The 19244-nt window shown below is 45.8% G+C and overlaps 1 protein-coding gene across 8 annotated transcripts in view; it reads right to left on the bottom strand.

Moving 5' to 3' along the window:
* Positions 1-5136: 5136 nt before the first annotated feature.
* The window catches only part of SYT6 (synaptotagmin 6), a 64575-nt gene continuing 50467 nt past the window's right edge, over positions 5137-19244 (bottom strand). For 3 of the 8 annotated variants that reach the window (XR_001708675.4, XR_674453.5, XR_010152610.1), the window contains 4 exons: positions 14913-15084; positions 13546-13696; positions 9549-9617; positions 5143-7920 (listed from right to left, as the gene is read on the bottom strand). Coding sequence is in view for 4 of the 8 variants with exons in the window: in XM_054686173.2 (XP_054542148.1) it covers positions 7849-7920; positions 13546-13696; positions 14913-15084 (395 nt within the window). In the remaining 4 variants the exon portion in view is untranslated. Of the gene's footprint in view, positions 7921-9548; positions 9618-13545; positions 13697-14912; positions 15085-19244 lie in introns of all 8 variants that reach the window. The other 5 variants (XM_054686173.2, XM_016925225.3, XM_009428734.5 and 2 more) reach the window with 3 other exon arrangements.

The following is a 19244-nucleotide window of genomic DNA, read 5'->3' on the forward strand; positions in this document are numbered from 1 at the left end:
ATTGCTGCAGGAGGTGATTCACAACTCTGGTACTGAAAGGAAAGAGATGCAAGGAGGCAGGAGAGCTGAGCTAGCCTGTGGGAGTGCCTGAGTTTGCAGGGTTCCTCTGAACCCTCCGTATTGTCTGCCCTCTCCTGTGGCAGCTCATCAGCTCATCACCAAATTTCCCTTTTCGTCAAGTCTCATGGCTCAGGTTTTGTCTGGAGCTGCATATTGTAACAGCGTGATGAGCTCTCCTGCCTTTTTGAAGCTCAACACTGCTTTTCAGTAGAGCTGTGAAGTTATACTGACTTCATTCTTCCTTGCATTGTCCATCATTTACATCATTGTCATTTGGGGTTACTGGCTAGGGTTGGGTTTGATAGGCAGATCCCACAACTCTTTAGCTGCTCCTGGAGGAGTAATTGATATGGGGGATCAAATTAGTATGGATGACTGATGGTTCTCAAAGAGGCCATCATGGGACCCTCTCCTGGAAGGGATGAGGCTGGGGTTTCAGAAGGTACATTTAGGGGTACACCATGAAGGGATATGCATAGTTGTCTGGGTTAGGTAATCCTTCTCTAGGATGTCTTAAATCTCAGATATTTCTCAAGGTTTGCTTTTACCATATTACAGAGTAATTTTCTATTTCTTCGTTTGTCTCCTCTGAATTGTGAGCTCCTTAAAGAGCTATGTTTTATTAGAAGGCAGTTTAGCATCATGCTTAAGCATGTGAGCTCTGGGATTTAATTACCTGGGTTCAGTTTCATGATCTTGGGCAAGCTCTTTACCCTCTTAGGGCTGGAGGGAGAATTAGATGAGATTTTGCATGTAAAGCACTTAGAACAATGCCTGGCATATAGTAACTGCTTAGTATATGTTAGTTATTATTATTATTAAATTTGCATGTCCTCATCTCTAACATGATACCTGATATACATTAGATGCTCAACACATGTGTTTTGAGTGAATAGATGGGTAAATACCCATGTGTATGTAGAAAAAGAGGTGAGCCTGCCATAATGTGAGTAAGCCCAGTTGAAGTTCAACAAATGATGATGGGAAAACTGGATACCCACAAGCAAAAGAATAAATTTGGACCCTTACCTTACAGTATATGGAAAAACTAACTCAAAATGGATCAAAGGCCTAAATGTAAAGAGCTAAACCTATACAACTCTTAGAAGAAAACAGAGGAAATCTTCATGACATTGAATTTGGTGATGATTTACTGGATACAAAGGTGCAAGCAACAGAAGAAAAAAGACAAATTGGACTTCATCAGAATCAAAAGCTTTTGTGCCTCAAAGAACATGGTCAACAGTGTTAAAATGCAGTCCATAGAATAGGAGATAATGTTTTCAAATCACATATCTGATAAAAGATTAATGTCCAGAATATTTAGAGAAACTCCTACAACTCAACAATAGCAACAAAAACAACCCAGTTCGAAATGGGCAAAGGGCTTAAGTCAACATTTTTTCCAAAGAAGACACACAAGTGGCCACTAAGCACATGAAAAGATGGTCAACATCTCTAACCATTAGGAAAATGCAAATCAAAACCGCAATGAGATACTACTTCACACCCATTAGGATGGCTACTATCATAAAAGCAAGGGTTGGTGAAGATGTGGAGATATTGGAATTCTTGTGCAGTGTTGATGGGAATGTAATAAAATAGTGCAGCTGCTATGGAAAACAGTATGGTGATTCCTCAAAAAAATTAAAAACAGAATTACTGTATAGTCCAGCAATTCTATTTCTGGGTATACACCTAAAAGAATTGAAAGCAGGGTCTCAAAGAGATGTTTGCACACCTATAGTGTACAATAATAGTAGCATCATTCATAAAAGCTAAAACATGGAACCCACCCAAATAGCCATTGGTGAGTGAATGGATAAACAACGTGTGGCATATCCATACAATGGAATATTATTCCGCCTTAGAACAGAAGGAAATTCTGACATATACTACGACATCTGTTGAGGACATGATGCTACGTAAAATAAGCCAGCCATGAAAGAAAAAGTCTGTGTATTCCACTCATATGAAGTATTTAGAGGAGTCAAATTCATAAAGACAGAAAGTAGGATGGTGGTGGCCAGGGGCTGGGGGAAGGGAGGAATGGGGTGTTAGTGTTTAATTGGTAGAGAGTTTTAGTTTTGCAAGATGAAAAGACCTTTGTGGATGGATGGCGTTGATGTTAGCACAACAACGTGAATGTACTTAATGCCTTTGAACCATACAATTAAAAATGGTAAATTTTATGTGATGTATATTTTACACAGTTCTTTTCAAAACATCGAGGGCTGAGCTGATGGGAGACAAAAAAAGAGTTGGGGCCCTGCAAACATAGGTGAAAATGGACTTTCGTGAATCGAGTTATATTGAAGCAACTTGGATTTGCTTGTTATGAAGAATCATTTTAGGAAGCCCTTGATTGATCTGTTTTTGTTCATCAGCATTTGCATCAATCAGCCTTGCTTGGGCACCTCTCCATCATGATTCACGTCACTTTCTTTTCCCTTGACCTCTAAATGCTGATGGTTCCTGAAGAACCTCTTTTTAGGCTCCCTCATCTAGTTGTACTCGCTTAGTTGTACTCACTTGGCAGCGTCAGCCTCCTGTCTTCACATCGCTTTGTGGTGTAAGGTTTCTCTATAAACTAACATCTCACACCTGACCTCACTGCCAGGCTGCGTCTTGAACTGCAGCTGTCTGCTAGACATCCCTCTAGCATCTCAAACTCAGTTTGGCCCAAACGGGGCTCATCACTTTTTCTTGCTCTGCTGAATTTCTGGTTCCTGTGGAAGGCATAGAACACTTAGTTTCCAAGGTATAAAAACATCCAACACTTGGGAAACCCCCCTTCCTCTCCCTGTCTTTCAGATGAGCTCAGCTGTCAGTGGTGTTGCATTTTCCCTCTGTGACCATCAAATTTTTTAAAGATAGAGATGGGGTCTTGCTATATTGCCCAGGCTGGTCTCCAACTCCTGGGCTCAGGCAATCCTCCCACCTTGGCTTCTGAAAGTGCTGGGATTACAGGTGTGAACCGCCACATCTGGCTGTGACCACCACATGTTGTACAGGTACTCTGCCTGTGTCTGGGTCAGTCCTACACTCCCTCTTGAGTGGACGGCCACAACTGCCTGCCCATCTCTTCACCTCCAGTCTCTCCACATGGGCTTGCTGCTATGAAACAGCCAAGGGAAAGCTGGGGAGAGGCTGGTCCTGTTCCTTCTACTAAGGAATCAGACCTCTGGATAGGGCTCACCCTGAAGGAGAGCAGGATGTGGCACAGATCATAAAGTCCTAAGTGGCTTCTGGCTGATAAATCCCAGGGAGGAAAGGCTGGTTAAGTGGATGGGATGAGACCGCTAGACTGAGTCTCAAAGTCAGAGGAGCAGGTGCCAAGCCACCAATGGAGGGTGGGGCAGCAGGTCCAGTTCCCAGTGGAGGCAGTTGGCAAGAGCTACACAGGGGCCAGGTCTAGAGTCTGGTGGGTTGGGGCCAGGGCTGGGGACAGCAGGGCTCCATGGGCAGAAGTCCTGCACTCTGCCTGGGCTGACTAGTGCAAGCAGGGTAGCACTTGAACTCAGGGGGTTCACTGTCTCCCCCTAGATTCAGGGTAGTGGCAGCCCTAGGAATTCTGGCTCTGGACCTTCACTTGTGTGGGCCCCTCAGTTTGCAATATGCCTCCTCCCCACAACTTCCACACTTCCAAATCCCACTCAGCCTTAACGCCTAGATCAGAGCCACTTCGCACCTGAAGCTGCCACTCATTCTGCTGAGCTGGGATGTTCTTTGTTGGACCTCCATAGCCTTTTACTTCACCTCCCTAACTGCATTTCCATTTTCTACCTTGAACTATTGTTACTCAGTGCCATTGTACTAGACTAAAAGCTTTCTGTGGGCAAGTCATTTGACAATGAATAGAACACATGGATGCCTGTGTTTGTTAGTGTTTCTGAATCCATCGTTCAGTAGCTGTCAGTCTCCACAGGCCTGTTTACATTCACTGTGGGTCTTCCCAGGTGCTGCTAACTCAGTATTTCCAGTTTTTCTTTCCCTGGGGAACTCGAGCCTTTTTTGTGAGACTCTATCAGTAGTTCTGGCAATGGACTGTGAAGAAAAGTGACGTGTTACTAGAGCATTTAGGCCAGTAGGAGACCCTTCCAAGTGCTCTTCTCCCTTATGGGTGGCAACTAGCAGTGTTTGAGATGTCAGCTGCTCTGTCCTCCTGAGTCCCCCTGAATAAATACGATGAGCAAAGCTCCTAGCTGACCTGTGATAGCTGAGCAAGGCTCCTAGCTGACCTGTGATGGGCGCCTATCATGGATGAGAAATAGGCTTTTGTGGTTTTCAGCTACTGCAATCTGCAGGTTGTAATTGCAGCATAGCCCAGCCCATACTAACAGACACAATGACCCCTTTGGTTTATCAGCTCTAGATCTGACCAGCACATTGCCGCATCCTGCTGGCTGCTGGGTGACCTGATGGGAAGCCACTGGCAAGGGGAGGCTGCCTCTTCAGGCAGTAGAGTGCTGCTCTCAGCAGTTCAGCTCACTGGGCCTCTCATGGTGGAGCACCCTTCATTCAGATGCAGATGTGCAGGAATGGACGGTCCCTTCCACTCCCCTCTCTACGGACTGCTCTCTAAATTAATTAAAAGCTGCAGGCGAGCAGAGAGATATTCTATTACATTAGAATGTTCTTTTTTTTAAAAAAAATTTTGAGGCTGCAATAGTATTTTCCCATGGCTTTGCCAAATTGTGTTTTACGATGGTTAGCAGGATTCTTTACTGGTGGGTGACAGCATTGTACTTCCCAGATGTGTGTGGCCCACTTCCCTAGGGGAGCTTCAGCATCTGCAGGGGCTGCTTGTTGAGCTGAAGAGCTGAGGGAACAGCGGAGCCCTGTGCGCCAAATGATCTCCGAGCCACAAGCCTGACAAAACACAGGTGGATTCCAGCCTGATGAGGTACACAGGTATTCCTTGGACAGAACAAAAAACAAACAAGCCCTTCTGCTCTACCTCTGATAGAAGGGAAGTGGTTATCCATGTGAAGCAAAGATTGAAAAGAAAAGCTTTGAGATGTCCTGTGCGTGTGTTGACTGCTAAACCCCGGGAACATAAAATGACAAGAGAAATGGGCAAGAGACAGAGATTTAATTGAATAAAAACTCCAGGCTGTGACACGGGTGGGAAGACACAAACGAGTAATTAACAACATAATATTTTAAATGACAATGCAATTAATTAACGTCCTGGGTAAGCGCAGAGGGGGAGGAGGGCGTCTTTCAGCCCAGAAACACTGCTAAATAAAGGAGAAGGGAACTTTTCATGTTTTTTAAAAAAACCTATGTGCAAATGGCCCTGGTTATCACAACTTCATCAAAGCTCACAGCAACAACCCGAGAGGTTTCTCCGGCCAGAGAAAGCCAACAAATGGATCAACTTTGTAATTCATTTTTTTCTTCTCTGTGAGGGAAGAGATACTGGGCTAGATAATGAAGTTGGCAGATGTTCAGGTTTCATTCATGATTCAGGCTGAGGACTAGTCTACCTTGAGGGTGCTGGGGATGAGGCTGCAGGAGATAAAAGCCTCCCTGGGGTGGGCTCCCAAGCCTGTAGGAATTGACCCAGACTGCTAGAGCAGCAGCGGTTGCAGTTGGCCAGGGTGGTGTGGGGGCTGGCTAGAATCTGTTCAGGAAATGATTTCTGAAACCACTGGGATGTTCACTCATGGGAGATAGCTGCTTGGATATAAGAGGAATGTCTCAGATGAGCAATACTATTGTGATTCACATTGATCACACTCCCTTCTCCAAGAGGTTAGAATGGGTTATACTGACCTGCCTAAGGGTTTAACGATGACAGCTGGACATGAATTTTGAGTTCACTTCCAGAAGGACCTTCTCACACTAATTTCTGGACTCCTTATGACCCAGGGAACTCAGTTGTCTCCTTTGTAATTGCAAGGCCTTCAGCATCTGTTCACTGATGGAAACGACTATCTTGATGGGGTCAGTCTAGAGTCAGAATCATAATGAAGTCTGTCACCTGCCAGGAATCTTGTCATGACCTTGGGTTTTTTCTCACTCTCAGGAGAACACCCAAATGCAGGACTACCAGACTAGGAAGGCCTGTCAACGACAAGATATCTGGGGAGAAAAGTCATCTTTACACGAGTCCCTAGCCTAAGGCTCAGTACAGGGTGGAGTTTAGGTTTATCTACATTTACTTTTCTAAGCAGAAAATTCCTTTTGCCACAATATCCTGTTAACTCATGCCCAACCTGGTCATTTTTAGGGCTAGAAGATACTATGCAGAGTTCTATCAGCAGAGAAATCTGACAACTTGGTTTAAAATGAGGGATACTTTATTGGTCGCTGCTCCTCTACCATGTAACATATATAAAGAATAAGACACAGGTGTGTGAACAGATTTTCTGTTCTTGATTTTCCACTGTTAAAAGAAGGGGTTCTTCAGCAGACTTGCCTCTTGCAAGTAGTACACACATCTCTGGAAACTGGCACGGTGTCGCCACAAGTCGAAGTAGAAACTCACCTCCATGCGCTTACTGGGGTTATACAAACTGAGATTGAGCAAATCAACCTGGTTTTAGGGGTTGGTGGGAAGACCACTATTAACTCAACAGAAATGTGCTATTACAACACTGAATAGTTCAAACAATTTTTTTTTTCCTAAACTGAGTTTGGCCTAAGGTAAAGATCTAAAGGAAACAAGAAACCCTCACAACCACTGAAACAAACAACACTGAAGTACTTAGTAATTTATAGAACTAAAGTTTAAGATGAATATTGTCAAAGAGCCAAAGGGGCTGAAATAGGCTTACGCTGACTCGGTTTCAATCAAAAACATACTCTTCATAGAAAGATGGACTCAAACTGCTATTTGGATTTCAAAACTCCCCATTTGGAAAAGAACATTTAATCTAGGTTTTTCTTTAATCTGTTTAGGCATTTTAAACAGCAGCTTGATACTTCATGGAATTATAAAGCTATGTATAATGCAGAAATCATTCCAGAACATATGTTTCTCTCTTACTTTACAATCAAGATTATTTCTGAGGACAAAGATCCTGTTTTCAAACAAATGTGATCATTAACTGTGGCGCATCAGAAAACATATGGCGTGTTTAGTTTCGGCTGAATCATTCCTAAAGAAAGTGACTAAGTTCCCATGAGGAATCAAGACGTTTTCAATTCATGGGGAAAGCCAGCGAGGAAGGGGAGCGAGGAACCCTGCACATCAGCTGAAGGCTCACAAGCGCCTCAGAGGTCTTGGGATTTCAACACGGGACTGAGGGTCCCAGCGTGGTTTATGTCCTGCCAGCGAAGAGCTTCAAAGACTAGTAATTCACCTCACAAAGGCTCTTCCATGGATTCACCCCATTCCTGCAGGGCACTGAAAATGCAGCCGCAGTCCCACCACGCCTCCTCCTTTTCCAGGGTTGTGGAGCTTGCTGGAGACACAGCATTTCAGAAACTCAATCCACCTCTTTCCAAAAAACTGTACCTTGTATTTTCTAGAACCAACTTCTGGGCTTTCCACCCTTTGTCTTTTCCTACTCTTTTTTTTTTTCCCTTTTCTTACCAGCAGACCCATAAAAAGTGAAAAACCACAAAAACATCACCTTGGGAGACACAAAAGACTAAGACAGATCTGACCACATGACAAGTGTCTCAGCCTTGACCTACACAGGAGCAGGTAAGACTCTGGAGTGACGGACGGCTGCCGCTGCTGCCACCGCTGCGACTGCACAACACTGTTTAGACGGTTGAACAAGTGCAAAGAGAACATTGCTGAGTCCCATTTGTGTTACTTGGCTGCACATCTCATGGTGTCGGAGGTGGTTTCGGAGATGGGCACGAGCTCTCACTGTCGAAGCTAGCAGCTCGGCCCTGCCACTGCAAAGAGGAGAACAATCTGTTTATTAATTGCTAAAGGAATTTACATTTCAACTTGCAAAACTGAACTGGCCCAATGCACTGAATTCACCTTTCCCAGCTTCTCATAAGCTTTCTTGAATTTTGCTGTCAGCCATGCAAAAACATAAGGGAAACAGCTTAGAGCTTCTAGTTTGGAATACCTGATTTTCAAAAAGACCTACTGCAGAGATAATTAAAGCTTTCTTAACTCTCTCTCTCTGTGTGTGTGTGTGTGTGTGTGAGAATGAGGTGCTCTGACTGGGCCATTTCTGTGTGCTTCAGCCATTTTTCACACTGAAAATCATATTATGTTAGCAGCGAAAGAGGCAGTGTGCAGAATATGTCCTTACTGCCAAGAACCCATGGTCATGCATTATTAGCAATTTGTCTGGGAGCTGACAGTACAGCTAAAAATCTGATACTGCTTTAGCTTTGAGCTGTCTCCTTTGTTTTTCATTCTTCCTATGGGCATTTGCACCTGACTTGTGGAGAGGTAGAGGTGTGAGCAGACCCTTCTGGGCTTCTGCAACCCCTTTCTCCTCCCCAGTTCTCCTAGGTCACAGACTGCCTCCTATCAGCCTGACTCTAACCCTTCTGTGAAAGGGGTGATGTAATGAGGCGTAATGGAGTGAAGGACAGGGCTGAGGCTGGGTGGACTTGAGCCATTCAATCCTTCTTTAACCAGTCATCGCTGCAGCAGTCATAACCACAGCAATATTTACTGAGCAAAGATCTGACCCCATGAATACTCTTGACCTGCCTGGGGGCTTTATGTTAATAACTTCAAAGTGAGTCAGTGTCCACTGCTCACCCATCCTTGGAGTGGGCTGAAGAGACCCAGTACTGTCCTGGGTGTCTGCAGGACAGAGCTCCAGAGTTAAGAGGTAGGTAGGTGGTCAAGATGGCCTTCCTGACCTGGAAGTGCAGCCCCTTCTGCTTCTCATGAGCGTTGAGGGTCTCCACTATGGAGTGAGGGGGCTGAGTAGAAGCTGCTACTATGCATCATGCATACATGGAAGTTTGGGGTCGGGGGAGGATGTGGTTCTCCCTCAATACAGCCATTCCTAGAAGGGCCGAGCCACCTGAGGAATAGATCACTTTCTACCCAGCATCACCTACGGAGTAGATGGGAAACCCACGAAGTTCAGGAAGGACCCAGACCTACTAAACTACCTTAATGCTTTCAATTCTAAGGAAAGCTTCTGTTACCCTTCTCTGGGCTCGGTTCTTCATGGGCTTCTTAGGACTCCCTGTTCAGGCCAGCTGAAGATCTTTACGACTAACCAAAGGCCAGACAATCAGGTACCGATGACCACCATTATGTGACCTAGACCTAAGCAATCTTAGCATGTCAGCACTGGAGGCAGGCTTGGAAGCTGATCCAGTCTAACCTTCTTGTTCTTGCAAATAAGAAAACAAAGACAGAGAAGTCAAGACACAGCTAGCTAGGGGCAGAGCCAGGACCCGAAACCAGGTCTCCTAACACCCAACCAAGTGTTCTTTCCACTCCATCCTGCTGCTATCTCAGCATCTGGCCACACTAGGGGAAGAAGGAGACAAAAGGTAATAAGCAACCTAACGTCTTTGGGTCCACACCAGGTACTTACTCCTAACTCCAGGTGGCAGTCTCTCTGCTTGCAGCATCCACGTGAATGAAATCACAACCGAGGGTTTCCCTGGTGAAATATTTTAGATAAATAAATGCCTGGTTGTTGAGGCCACTGTGGCTTCTGACTCAAGTGTTTCTTAACCAGAAGGTGACAACACATGATTACTAATGCTCTTATTTAACAGACCTTCATTTTAGGAGTTCTACTTTTCTGTTACAACCTTTACTGTTGGTGAAAGGTACATTATAATCACTGGCTTCTTCCCTGAGTAAGCATGCCACTTAAACAACCTGACTGATAGGCCAGGTCAGAGGAGAAAACATAAAAGGACTACACAGAGTGTCTTTCTTCCTTTATGTAACAGCCCAAAGAGTAGTAGCAGGGAGCATAACTGTTTATCTAGAACAAATTAAGAAGGAACACTGGCTCCCCTGCTAGTCTGAGTTTTCCTACGAAGATAAACAAAGGGAGGAGATGGGGTTTGTGGACAATGGAAAGGCGAATGATTCCAGGAGGCTTACAGTGGCTCTGAAATGGCAGCATACCTGTCCCCAGCACACAGGGAGATTATTGTTTCAGAATGCCTGTGTTCCAGTAAGGTCTTTTGTTGCTCTGAAATGGGTCACGTTCCAACAGAGATTTAACATCTCTGGCAGATGATCTGAACCCGGCCCCCGTAATAAAATGCCTTGGAGAAGAGCGCTGGTCAACTCTGTGTGTGGTAACAACGATGACACATGGCTCTGGGCTGAGAGGGAAGGGGGCTGGTGCTGCAGCTGGGAAAGGCCACTTGTGATGGCTCAATGAATTTTTATTTATGAAAGAATCCCAGCAGGGAAAGACACATTTTCAGTTAATTTGTTCCCCTCAGCCTTATTTTGAGCCCCAAACAAGTGAGCAAGTATAATGCCCTCTGTTTTCATTAATAAAAAAGAAATGATCACAGCACTTGAAAATCCCTTAAGAAAGGTGCAAGATAAATACAGAGGGCTTTGCAGATATGATGCCATTTATCTTCCCAGGAGCTGGAGGAGATTTCTTTATGATTATACAAATGGGAGATACAAGTTTCAGGAGCAAAGTTCTTGCTCAATATCCAGAACGGGAACGAAAAGAAGGCAGGATGTGAGCTCTGAGGATGAGCGGGAGGATTGCTTCCAAGCACAATGCATCGCGTGGACACAAGGTGCTTACTTAATGTCAGCCCTGTGGGGGTTTACATGCATTTTAATAAAGATATTTAAACTGTGGGCGCTAAATGTGTCAGTGACAATTTTAAATAAACGTGAACTATGGAAATCCCAGGTTGCTGAGACGAGTGTCATTTTTAGCTTCTTGATATAGAGAATGATCAGCTGAGCAGAAAATGGCAGGATCGTGCGTGGGGGAGGGGGCATTCCTGGGAGCTTGGCCTGCAAGGTCAGGAAAAAAGTAAACCCAAAGGATATCAATTTATTCTCTTTTTGTTTTCCATATACTGTTACTTTCCCATTACTGTCTCATCAAATATTCATTTTCAAGGGCTTGATTCTATTTTATCTTTCTTTTGTAGTCTGAACCAGTGAGTTAGAGTTCTCAAAGAAACAGGGACTTGGAATCAATTATTTGGCTTAATTAGGTTATATTCATCATGAAGGAGAGTGATTCTGGGGCCAAGTCCTGGCCCATCTGTGGTACTCAACACCCCACCCCCAGCTGTAGCCGCTGCTCTGTCACTTTCCATTTTCCACAGGCAGGCCCAGCCTGGTAACAGGGATGGGTTATTGCGGATTGAAGACTAGAAAGGCAGTCACAGCACAAGATGGGGGCTCACGGGCCCAGCCATTGTTTAGGGTCAGAGTTTCCTAGAAAAGCAAAGATGGGAAGGGCTTATCCCCTCATTTTACCAAGGAATCCAAAGACCAGAGTGGGGCAGTGAGTTTTCTTTTCTTTTCTTTTTTTTTTTTGAGATGGAGTCTCGCTCTGTTGTCCAGGCTGGAGTGCAGTGGTGCGATCTCAGCTCACTGCAAGCTCCGCCTCCCGGGTTCACGCCATTCTCCTGCCTCAGCCTCCCGAGTAGCTGGGACTACAGGTGCCCGCTACCACACCTGGCTAATTTTTTGTATTTTTAGTAGAGACGGGGTTTCACCGTGTTAGCCAGGATGGTCTCAATCTCCTGACCTCATGATCCATCCACCTCGGCCTCCCAAAGTGCTGGGATTACAGGCATGAGCCACTGTGCCCGGCTGGGCAGTGAGTTTTCTAAGGCCCTACAGCCGACCAGAGGCCTCTTAGCTCTCATTCCATGCCCTCCCCCTAAGCCACCCTAAACAGTTTAGTATACTTGTTCTATTCTTAAATATCTCCAAAGGATGATAAGCGGGGGAGGAGGGGTGGTGGGGTGGATGGGGCTGTCATGACCTCTCCCTGGGTTGAACCAACACAACCTTCAGTGAGGTGCTGGATGCTGTCTGCAGGTTGTCTAGCATTCTGCCCAGCAGTGCCTCCTGTATTGTGGGCTCCTCACCCACACTCTGCAGAAAGGTCTTTCTGGAAAAGAGGGGCAGGGGCTCCCCTGGGGGAGCTGAGAGATGAGGGACTGGCCTCACTCATTAAAGCTCCACAGCTATGGGACAATCAAGGCACCCACAAGACAGAAATATGAAGCCTCAACTGCCAGAAACTTTGCTTCTTTTTATCTCTTGATGCCGCCCCAAAGGTCACAGGGCAGGAGCTGCACAGAGCACATGCTGCCTGTCGGGGGAGGTGACTCAATTAGCCTGTCCCCCATCCCCCAACAACGGAGGCCCTTATCACCTATGTTTCCATGGGTCCAATCCCCTTGGCTCTCAGGCTCTCCTGAGACACCTCAGCCTGCCAGAAACAGGTGGAAATGGGCTTGTCCTCCATGAGAGGGCAGGGAGCCGGCAGGTTCTATGGGTTTGCAGACCTGACTTCTCTGCATCATAGAGTGTGGCGAGGGGATGACTCTGTTTTGAAGGTGACTCCAATTTTAAGCCGAGGGGCCATGCAGTGAAAGGGATAAAGCTTTATTTTGTATTAGTAGAATTTCCAATTTATACAGCTCTCTAGACTTGTTAGGTTTGAAGCCTGTTAAGATGACAGAATATTCACGCAGCTTTCTAGGATACAGACCGAGGTATGAGATATTGTGAGTGAGGTTTAAGCCTTGTTTGGTCACCCACACTTCCAGTCCATTTGAGAAAAAGCAGGCCTGGGGACCACCAGGGTGATAGAATACAGGATCCTAAGTCGGTGGGATTCAGTGGAGGGTGGAGAAGTTTGCAGATATTACTCAAAGGGATATTTTCTTTGCAGTTGAGGGAGAAGTGACAGGGTCAAGATTATACAGCAAGTCAGGAGGGGCCAAGATTGCAGCCCAAGTCTTGGGACTCCCAGCCCAGTGCTGTCTCCATTACGTCTCTGTTAGAACCCAACGCAACCCAGCTCCACAGCTTTAGCCAGAAAGCGTGACACCTTGAGGCCATGCTCCCTTCCCCAACAAGGGCAAGAACCAACATTCATAAGAGGAGGAATCTGCTCTTTGGCATCTCTATCCAAGCAGTGAAAACTGCCAAGTGACTGCCTTGCTTGAGCCTCAGGGAACTTACTGTTCTGACAGGGGTAGAATGTCTTGCCAAGCTCTGATCTCACCCCCTTGGGGCTTTCTCCTAAAGGACAGACTTGGCCAAGGGCTTTGTGAAAGCATTTCAGACCTGGCACAGTGGTCTGCTGGGAAGTCTTCTTCACAGTTCTTGCTTTCCATTAAGAACTCAGTGTTGCTTTCAAAATGCCCAACACCAGGGGCTTTGTGTTGGCAGCCTCCACCTTCTTCCTCCATTTCCTTTTGGCCTATTACACACTGGGTAAGAAGCATGTGGCCCTCATGCCCACCTTTCCACAAAAGGCCGAGGGTGTCACTGCAGCTGACTGCCATTCTCCAGCCCACACTGCCATGCAGCAAACATGCCAAGGGCCAGGTGACCTCACCCACCTCTTTGAAGGATTTCTTTACCTCCACCAAGGAGTGCCAGTGTGCGATGGGCTTCCGGGGGTATGCCAGCATCTCGTTCCAGTGGTCCCTGCCCAGGCCTTCAGCAGTGATCCCCACACGACAGACTCCTATGATCTCATTGTGGCCCACTCTGAGGGAGAAACAAAAGTCCCAGCACTGGCTACCAGACATGCCCTCAGAAAAGGAGGTCCAGTGTGGGGGGTGGTAGGACTCTGCCCAATGGGTCTAACTCAGAACTCTGAGCTCTGAAAACAGATGCTTGGCAGGGCTTCTGGGTGTCAGTGGCGGTGAAGCCTTTGCCTAGTCCCCTTCAGTGGACACTGGACACAGGCAGATGAGCAAAGGTTATAAACTTGTTTGGAATCTCAAGAAGTGGTGGGCAGATAGCCTGAGTATGGGAGGTGAGACAGTCTAAGTCTCTTCACTTATTTGACCCCGCCAACACATTACAACCTCACTGAGACATCAGTATTTGCAAATAAATCGACAGTCTCTGAGCACCATTTCTCCAAAACCCCAGTGGCTGGAATGTGATTTATTCACTCGGTAAGAACATCAATTATCTCTTAAGTATGTTCGTCAATACTATGCCTGAGAACTTGGGCTGAAAGTCCTGTATTGAGGCTTTATTGCATGGTTTCTTTCTCCTTTAGCTAAAGTGACAAGTGGAGAGAAGAAGTTATGGGGACCAGAGTAGTTGAAAAATGTTTTTGAGCCAGCCTAGATGGAAGAGCAGGATGTGTGGAAGAGATGAAAAATATCTGAGGAAGGGGAGATCCGATTGGATGGATATGCTGGGTCCAGATTAGGGAAGGCCGTCAGAGTCCAAGGGAAAAGCCTGGATCACAGGAGCCATTGATGGTTCTTGAGAAGGGCAGGTCCAGGAAGAAAGCTGTCATTTAGGAAGATGTGTCCTTAGTATGTTGACCGAATTGGGGCAGGAATTGATGGAGGCAGGGGTCAGCTAGGAGGCTGCACAGCCATCCCAGGGTGACAGTAGTAGCAACAGCAGAAATAGAGAGGATAGAGGGGCATTTCAAAGGCCAGATAATAGGACTTGGTGCCAGATGGAAGAATGGGAATAGCAAGGGGTGAATTCAGGGAAACTGATGGACAGAGCTGCCCCTGACGGAGATAGGCCAGTTGGGAAAAGAACTTTGAACCTTTGCTAAGGGAGAATCTATGCTCTTCCTCAAACTCCTGCACCCTTCTTGGGTACAGATAGATTTGAGGCCTGAACCCTAAAGCTGAGCCCTGAATCACAAGGTCTAAGGTCAAGGAGCCCTGTGCTGGTGCTGGAGTGGGAGTGAGGGGTGGAATTACGTCCCTCTAGGACGCCTACCTACCGATCATAGTCCATGACTGAGATGAGCAGGCTGACTTGATCCATGTTTTCTGGGGGAATGTCAAAGATGATGGCCTCATTGTAGACAGGATTGAGAGTGTTTTTCTTTATGGTTGTTTTCTTCTTCTTCAGCCTCCGCCCATCACAGAGCAAGGACACTTTCACATAGGGATCTGTGCCAATGGGGACAGAGAAAAGGGAATGGGGTATGTTAAACAGATGTCTGCAAACATCATTTGCAGCAAAGGGACCGAAGCCCTAGACCTACTGCTGCTCATCAGATGGTATCAGTGGGTTGTTAAAATAATTAAACCACCTTGTATTTATGTAGCACACCTGTCTCTGAGGACACTCTGTGCTTAATAAATGCAGAGTCTTTAGCTACCTCAGTATTCTTGGGAGAGCGCCTAATGGACTTTTACTAATGGGGAAGCTGGCCCCATATCAGACATGACACCTGCCGATAGGTATGCAGTTCACAGCCCTAAATCTTAGCTCGTCAATCGCTGGCTGACTCAAAAAGGTGATGAGGCTGAACAATGACACTATTTCTTTTACCTGTGTGGAGTACTATTCTTTGAGTGGCTTTTTTGTTTTACCAGAATTATAAACCAAAGGATAAAGGTTTTGGGGTGGGGTAAAAATAGGACTCAACAATGGCCAGGGAGACACAATGTGTCAGAGTGAAATGAACAGCAACAATCACAATGCTGTTCATGTCCTCCCCACCTGACAACATAATTTTGGGTCCCATTGTCTCAATAATCCCATTTCCATTTGGCATCTAGAAGGCGTGAAGTGGCCCTGCTCTCTGCTTCCCTAGAAGCCATTTCCTGCCCACTTCTGGGCAGTGGAGAATGAGGGAGCTGTGGCCCGGGGAGACTCAGGGCAGCTGGTTGACATTTCCTTTCTCAGTGGGATCTTGGATTCTCTCCATCCTGCAAAGAGATGCTTTTATTGAACTTCCATGAGCCTCCCATCCTTTTGTTTTCTTTAGTTTTCTGAATGGGTATTTCATGGTCATCTTTCTACCCTGAAATTTTCTACTCACCCAAGTGAAGTGAAACCTAGTGTATCTCATAGCACAGGTGTCTCGGTCACCATCATAATTGTTATTTATGCTGCACAGCTCAAGAAATGGGAGGGCGGCTCACAGGTAATAATAGCTTTCGAGACGCTGATGTGCTGAGACACCTTGTTGCCCAGAAGCCAGGGCTCCTGTGAATCTGTCAGGAGGTGCCAGCCAAGCAGCTGCTCCCCAGCTCTGTGATTCATAGGCATATGGTTCTATCTCCTGGACATCGAGCACCCACTAGGGCCCTGTACTCCCTGGCATCATTCAGATGGCAGATGAGGCACACATCCCTGGTGGAAATTAGGGAGAACTGTGACACCTGATCAGAAACTCCAAGCCTGAAAGGCATTTTTGTAGACACCTAAATGAGCTGCCGACTAATCCATGTGGCAGCAGTAGCTATGCCTTAACCATGGGGACATGAGGTTGGGTTTATGGAGAGACCATGAGGTGTTTAATCAACCTGCTGTCTCTAACTACACATTTGAAAGGACCCTCTCTTAGGGATTTTCAGTAAAAAGGAAGTAAGAGTTTTGAGAACCGGCATGAGGCTCTGGTTTCCACAGATTCCATTCTCTATGGATATGCCCCAGGACATTATTCAGGTTCAGGTAGACAGATGGGCAGAGCTAGCCCCAATACCTGTCTTTAACACAGCAGCTTGCAAAATCCATAAGGATGTACCTTTCCTTGCAAAGTGGCTGCAGACTTGAGGTTGCTCAGGTGCTGCCTCATTCCCCTGCTCTACCTATTTCCATACACTCCCACATCAGGGCAGATTTCCATATCATGAGGCTTGGAAAAATAGAGGCAGAGCCACTTGTCCCATGGGCCACTGAGCAAATGTCTTAGCAACCTTCCCCAGCTCTGTTCATCCCTACAAGGCATATCCATTTTTTTTTAAGAGACAAGGTCTTGCTGTTTTGCCCAGTCTGGTCTTGAACTTCTGGGCCCAAGTGATTCTTCCACCTCACCCTCCCGAGTAGCTGGGATTACAGGCATGAGCCACTGTGTCTGGCTGATATGAAATTTATAAAATTCAGTGCACATATTTCCCTTGCAGGAACCAACACTTTCACCAGCATCCATGAAGCCAAGCAGACTGATGACCGTTCCCTAGGCTTTTCTGGGGCAAAAGTCTGCGGTTTCTAGTGGAATGCTGGCTCCAGATGATCTTGGAGGTCCTTTCCTCTCTAACAGCCTATGATGCTCTACGCAGCTGAGGGAGGGGACACAAAGACCAGCAGTGTATTTCAGCCTCATTGTCATGGCAGCAATCAAAATCCAGCATTTAGAATGCGCTCACCACCCCTTTGTAGCATACTGGTCCTTATTATTATTTTGTGCTATTTTTAGTGTCATGGTTCTAGCAGATAGGCTTAGAGAATTGATTCAGGGCTAGTTTAGATCACTGAGAATAGGAAGATCCTGGGTTTTAGACATCAATGCCACACAATTCAAGAATAGGCAATTAATAAGCTCCATTCAATCCCTAGCTTAGTCCAACATCAAATAAGTCTGGGCTGAGGGAAACCTCAAACTCATCCTCAAGAACAGGAGATCTAGTTCGAGAGGCTCCTAGCCAGTACACCCCTACTGCTTCACCCTTAGGCCAGGTTCCTCATGCTGTAAATTCAACCATCCATTCATTCGATATCTATTTATTGAATGCTTACTGTGTTTTATCCACTGTTCCAGATACTTGCTTACATCAATGAACAAAATAGACAGAAACTTGTAATGAAAAGAAGACCCCTGGATCTTCGGAATCAAGCCAAGGTTTAATAACAGGTTCCAAACCCAGGTCAAAAAGAGGGGCAATTGTGAAAAGGAGGTTAGAACTTAGCATGAACAAAATCTCACACCCCAAACCCTCTGATTGAGAGCAGCTTTTGTGATGACCTCAGCAGCTTCACCATAGGCTTTCTCTCCAGCACATCAATTTAATTACACTAGAGAAGATAGTGTGGGGACTTAGGCAGCAAAATCCTATTTCCCTCATCAGCCTTGAGAGTCTTCAGTGAATTTTCTTCCCTGTTATGCACTTATTTTGGTATTAAAATGAAATCTACATTGGCTGTATTTTAGGGGAAGCTGACTTGCTGCTGCCTAAGCTTTTCCTAGGCCAGAAGAGGTCCGTTAATCTCTTCCCCACATCCTGATGTGTGTGGGTAGCTCTGAGGGACTCAGAGCTGCAACAAACACATGTTACTCTAGGGTTTCCTGACCACCTTGTCCTGAAACTTCAGTTTTCAAGGCCTGATACCTCCTCTTCTTCCAGCTGCACCAGGTTACACCTGAGCCCAGGTGTTTTCGGCTGGGCCATCACCTCTTTCCAGCAATTGATTATACCCAAGACTCAAGCTACTCCTCTGTTATTTCCAAACTCAAATACCTTCTTCCACAACTTAGGGGGTTTCCAGCAAATAAATAAAGAATACAAAGCAAATATGAGGAAAAATCTTTAATATATTCCCAGCTAAGTTCAGAAGCACCTCCTGAGTGGTTTTACGTTGGTAATCTGAATCATCGAGAGTCTCTTGAGCAGGAGGACAGGGGATCTAGGGAAACAAACTGAGCTTTTTTCCACATTTGCAATTCTGAGTGCAGCCCAGACCAAGAGGCTTCACCCCATTTCACTCCTCAGAGCAGTCTGAGCTGATGAGGGAAGGAGGCTCCCAAGACTCAAGCTACTCCTCTGTTATTTCCAAACTCAAATACCTCCTTCCACAACTTGCAGAATTGTGGGGAAAGACTCAAACCTCTGACACTACGTCCATCCTGCAGGTCTCTGTGCAGCTGCCCCCAAACAAGCATTTCCTCTGTCGCTAGAATAAGACTATATTTCTATGTTCCTGCTGTACCTAGCAGCTCTCTTGGTGCTGAGGCTGAGGCCAGGAGACCTGCAGCAAAGCCTCAAATACAAATGCATTTTGCTTTTCAGTGGATTTGTTTCCTTGGCTCAGTGCACAGAATTGCTGCCATAAGCCTGCATAGACCGGCAAACATTTACACACTCAAACTTGACATAACCCTTCTGGAAGTCCTGGGGCCTCACATAAATAAGAAAACTTATCCTTAATTTTCAAATCCTATATATTTACTTCTTGTTATCTCCATCTTCTAAGAGAAAGAATGACAGCAACAGATGATATCTACTGAGTGCTTATATGTGTAAGGCACCATTCTGAACATTTACATGAATTAACTCATTTCTCCTGAAAGCAACCCATGTAAGATATTATTACTCCCACTTTT

The sequence above is a fragment of the Pan troglodytes genome, chromosome 1 (genome assembly GCF_028858775.2).
Source record: "Pan troglodytes isolate AG18354 chromosome 1, NHGRI_mPanTro3-v2.0_pri, whole genome shotgun sequence".
Classification (NCBI taxonomy): Eukaryota; Metazoa; Chordata; class Mammalia; order Primates; family Hominidae; genus Pan; species Pan troglodytes.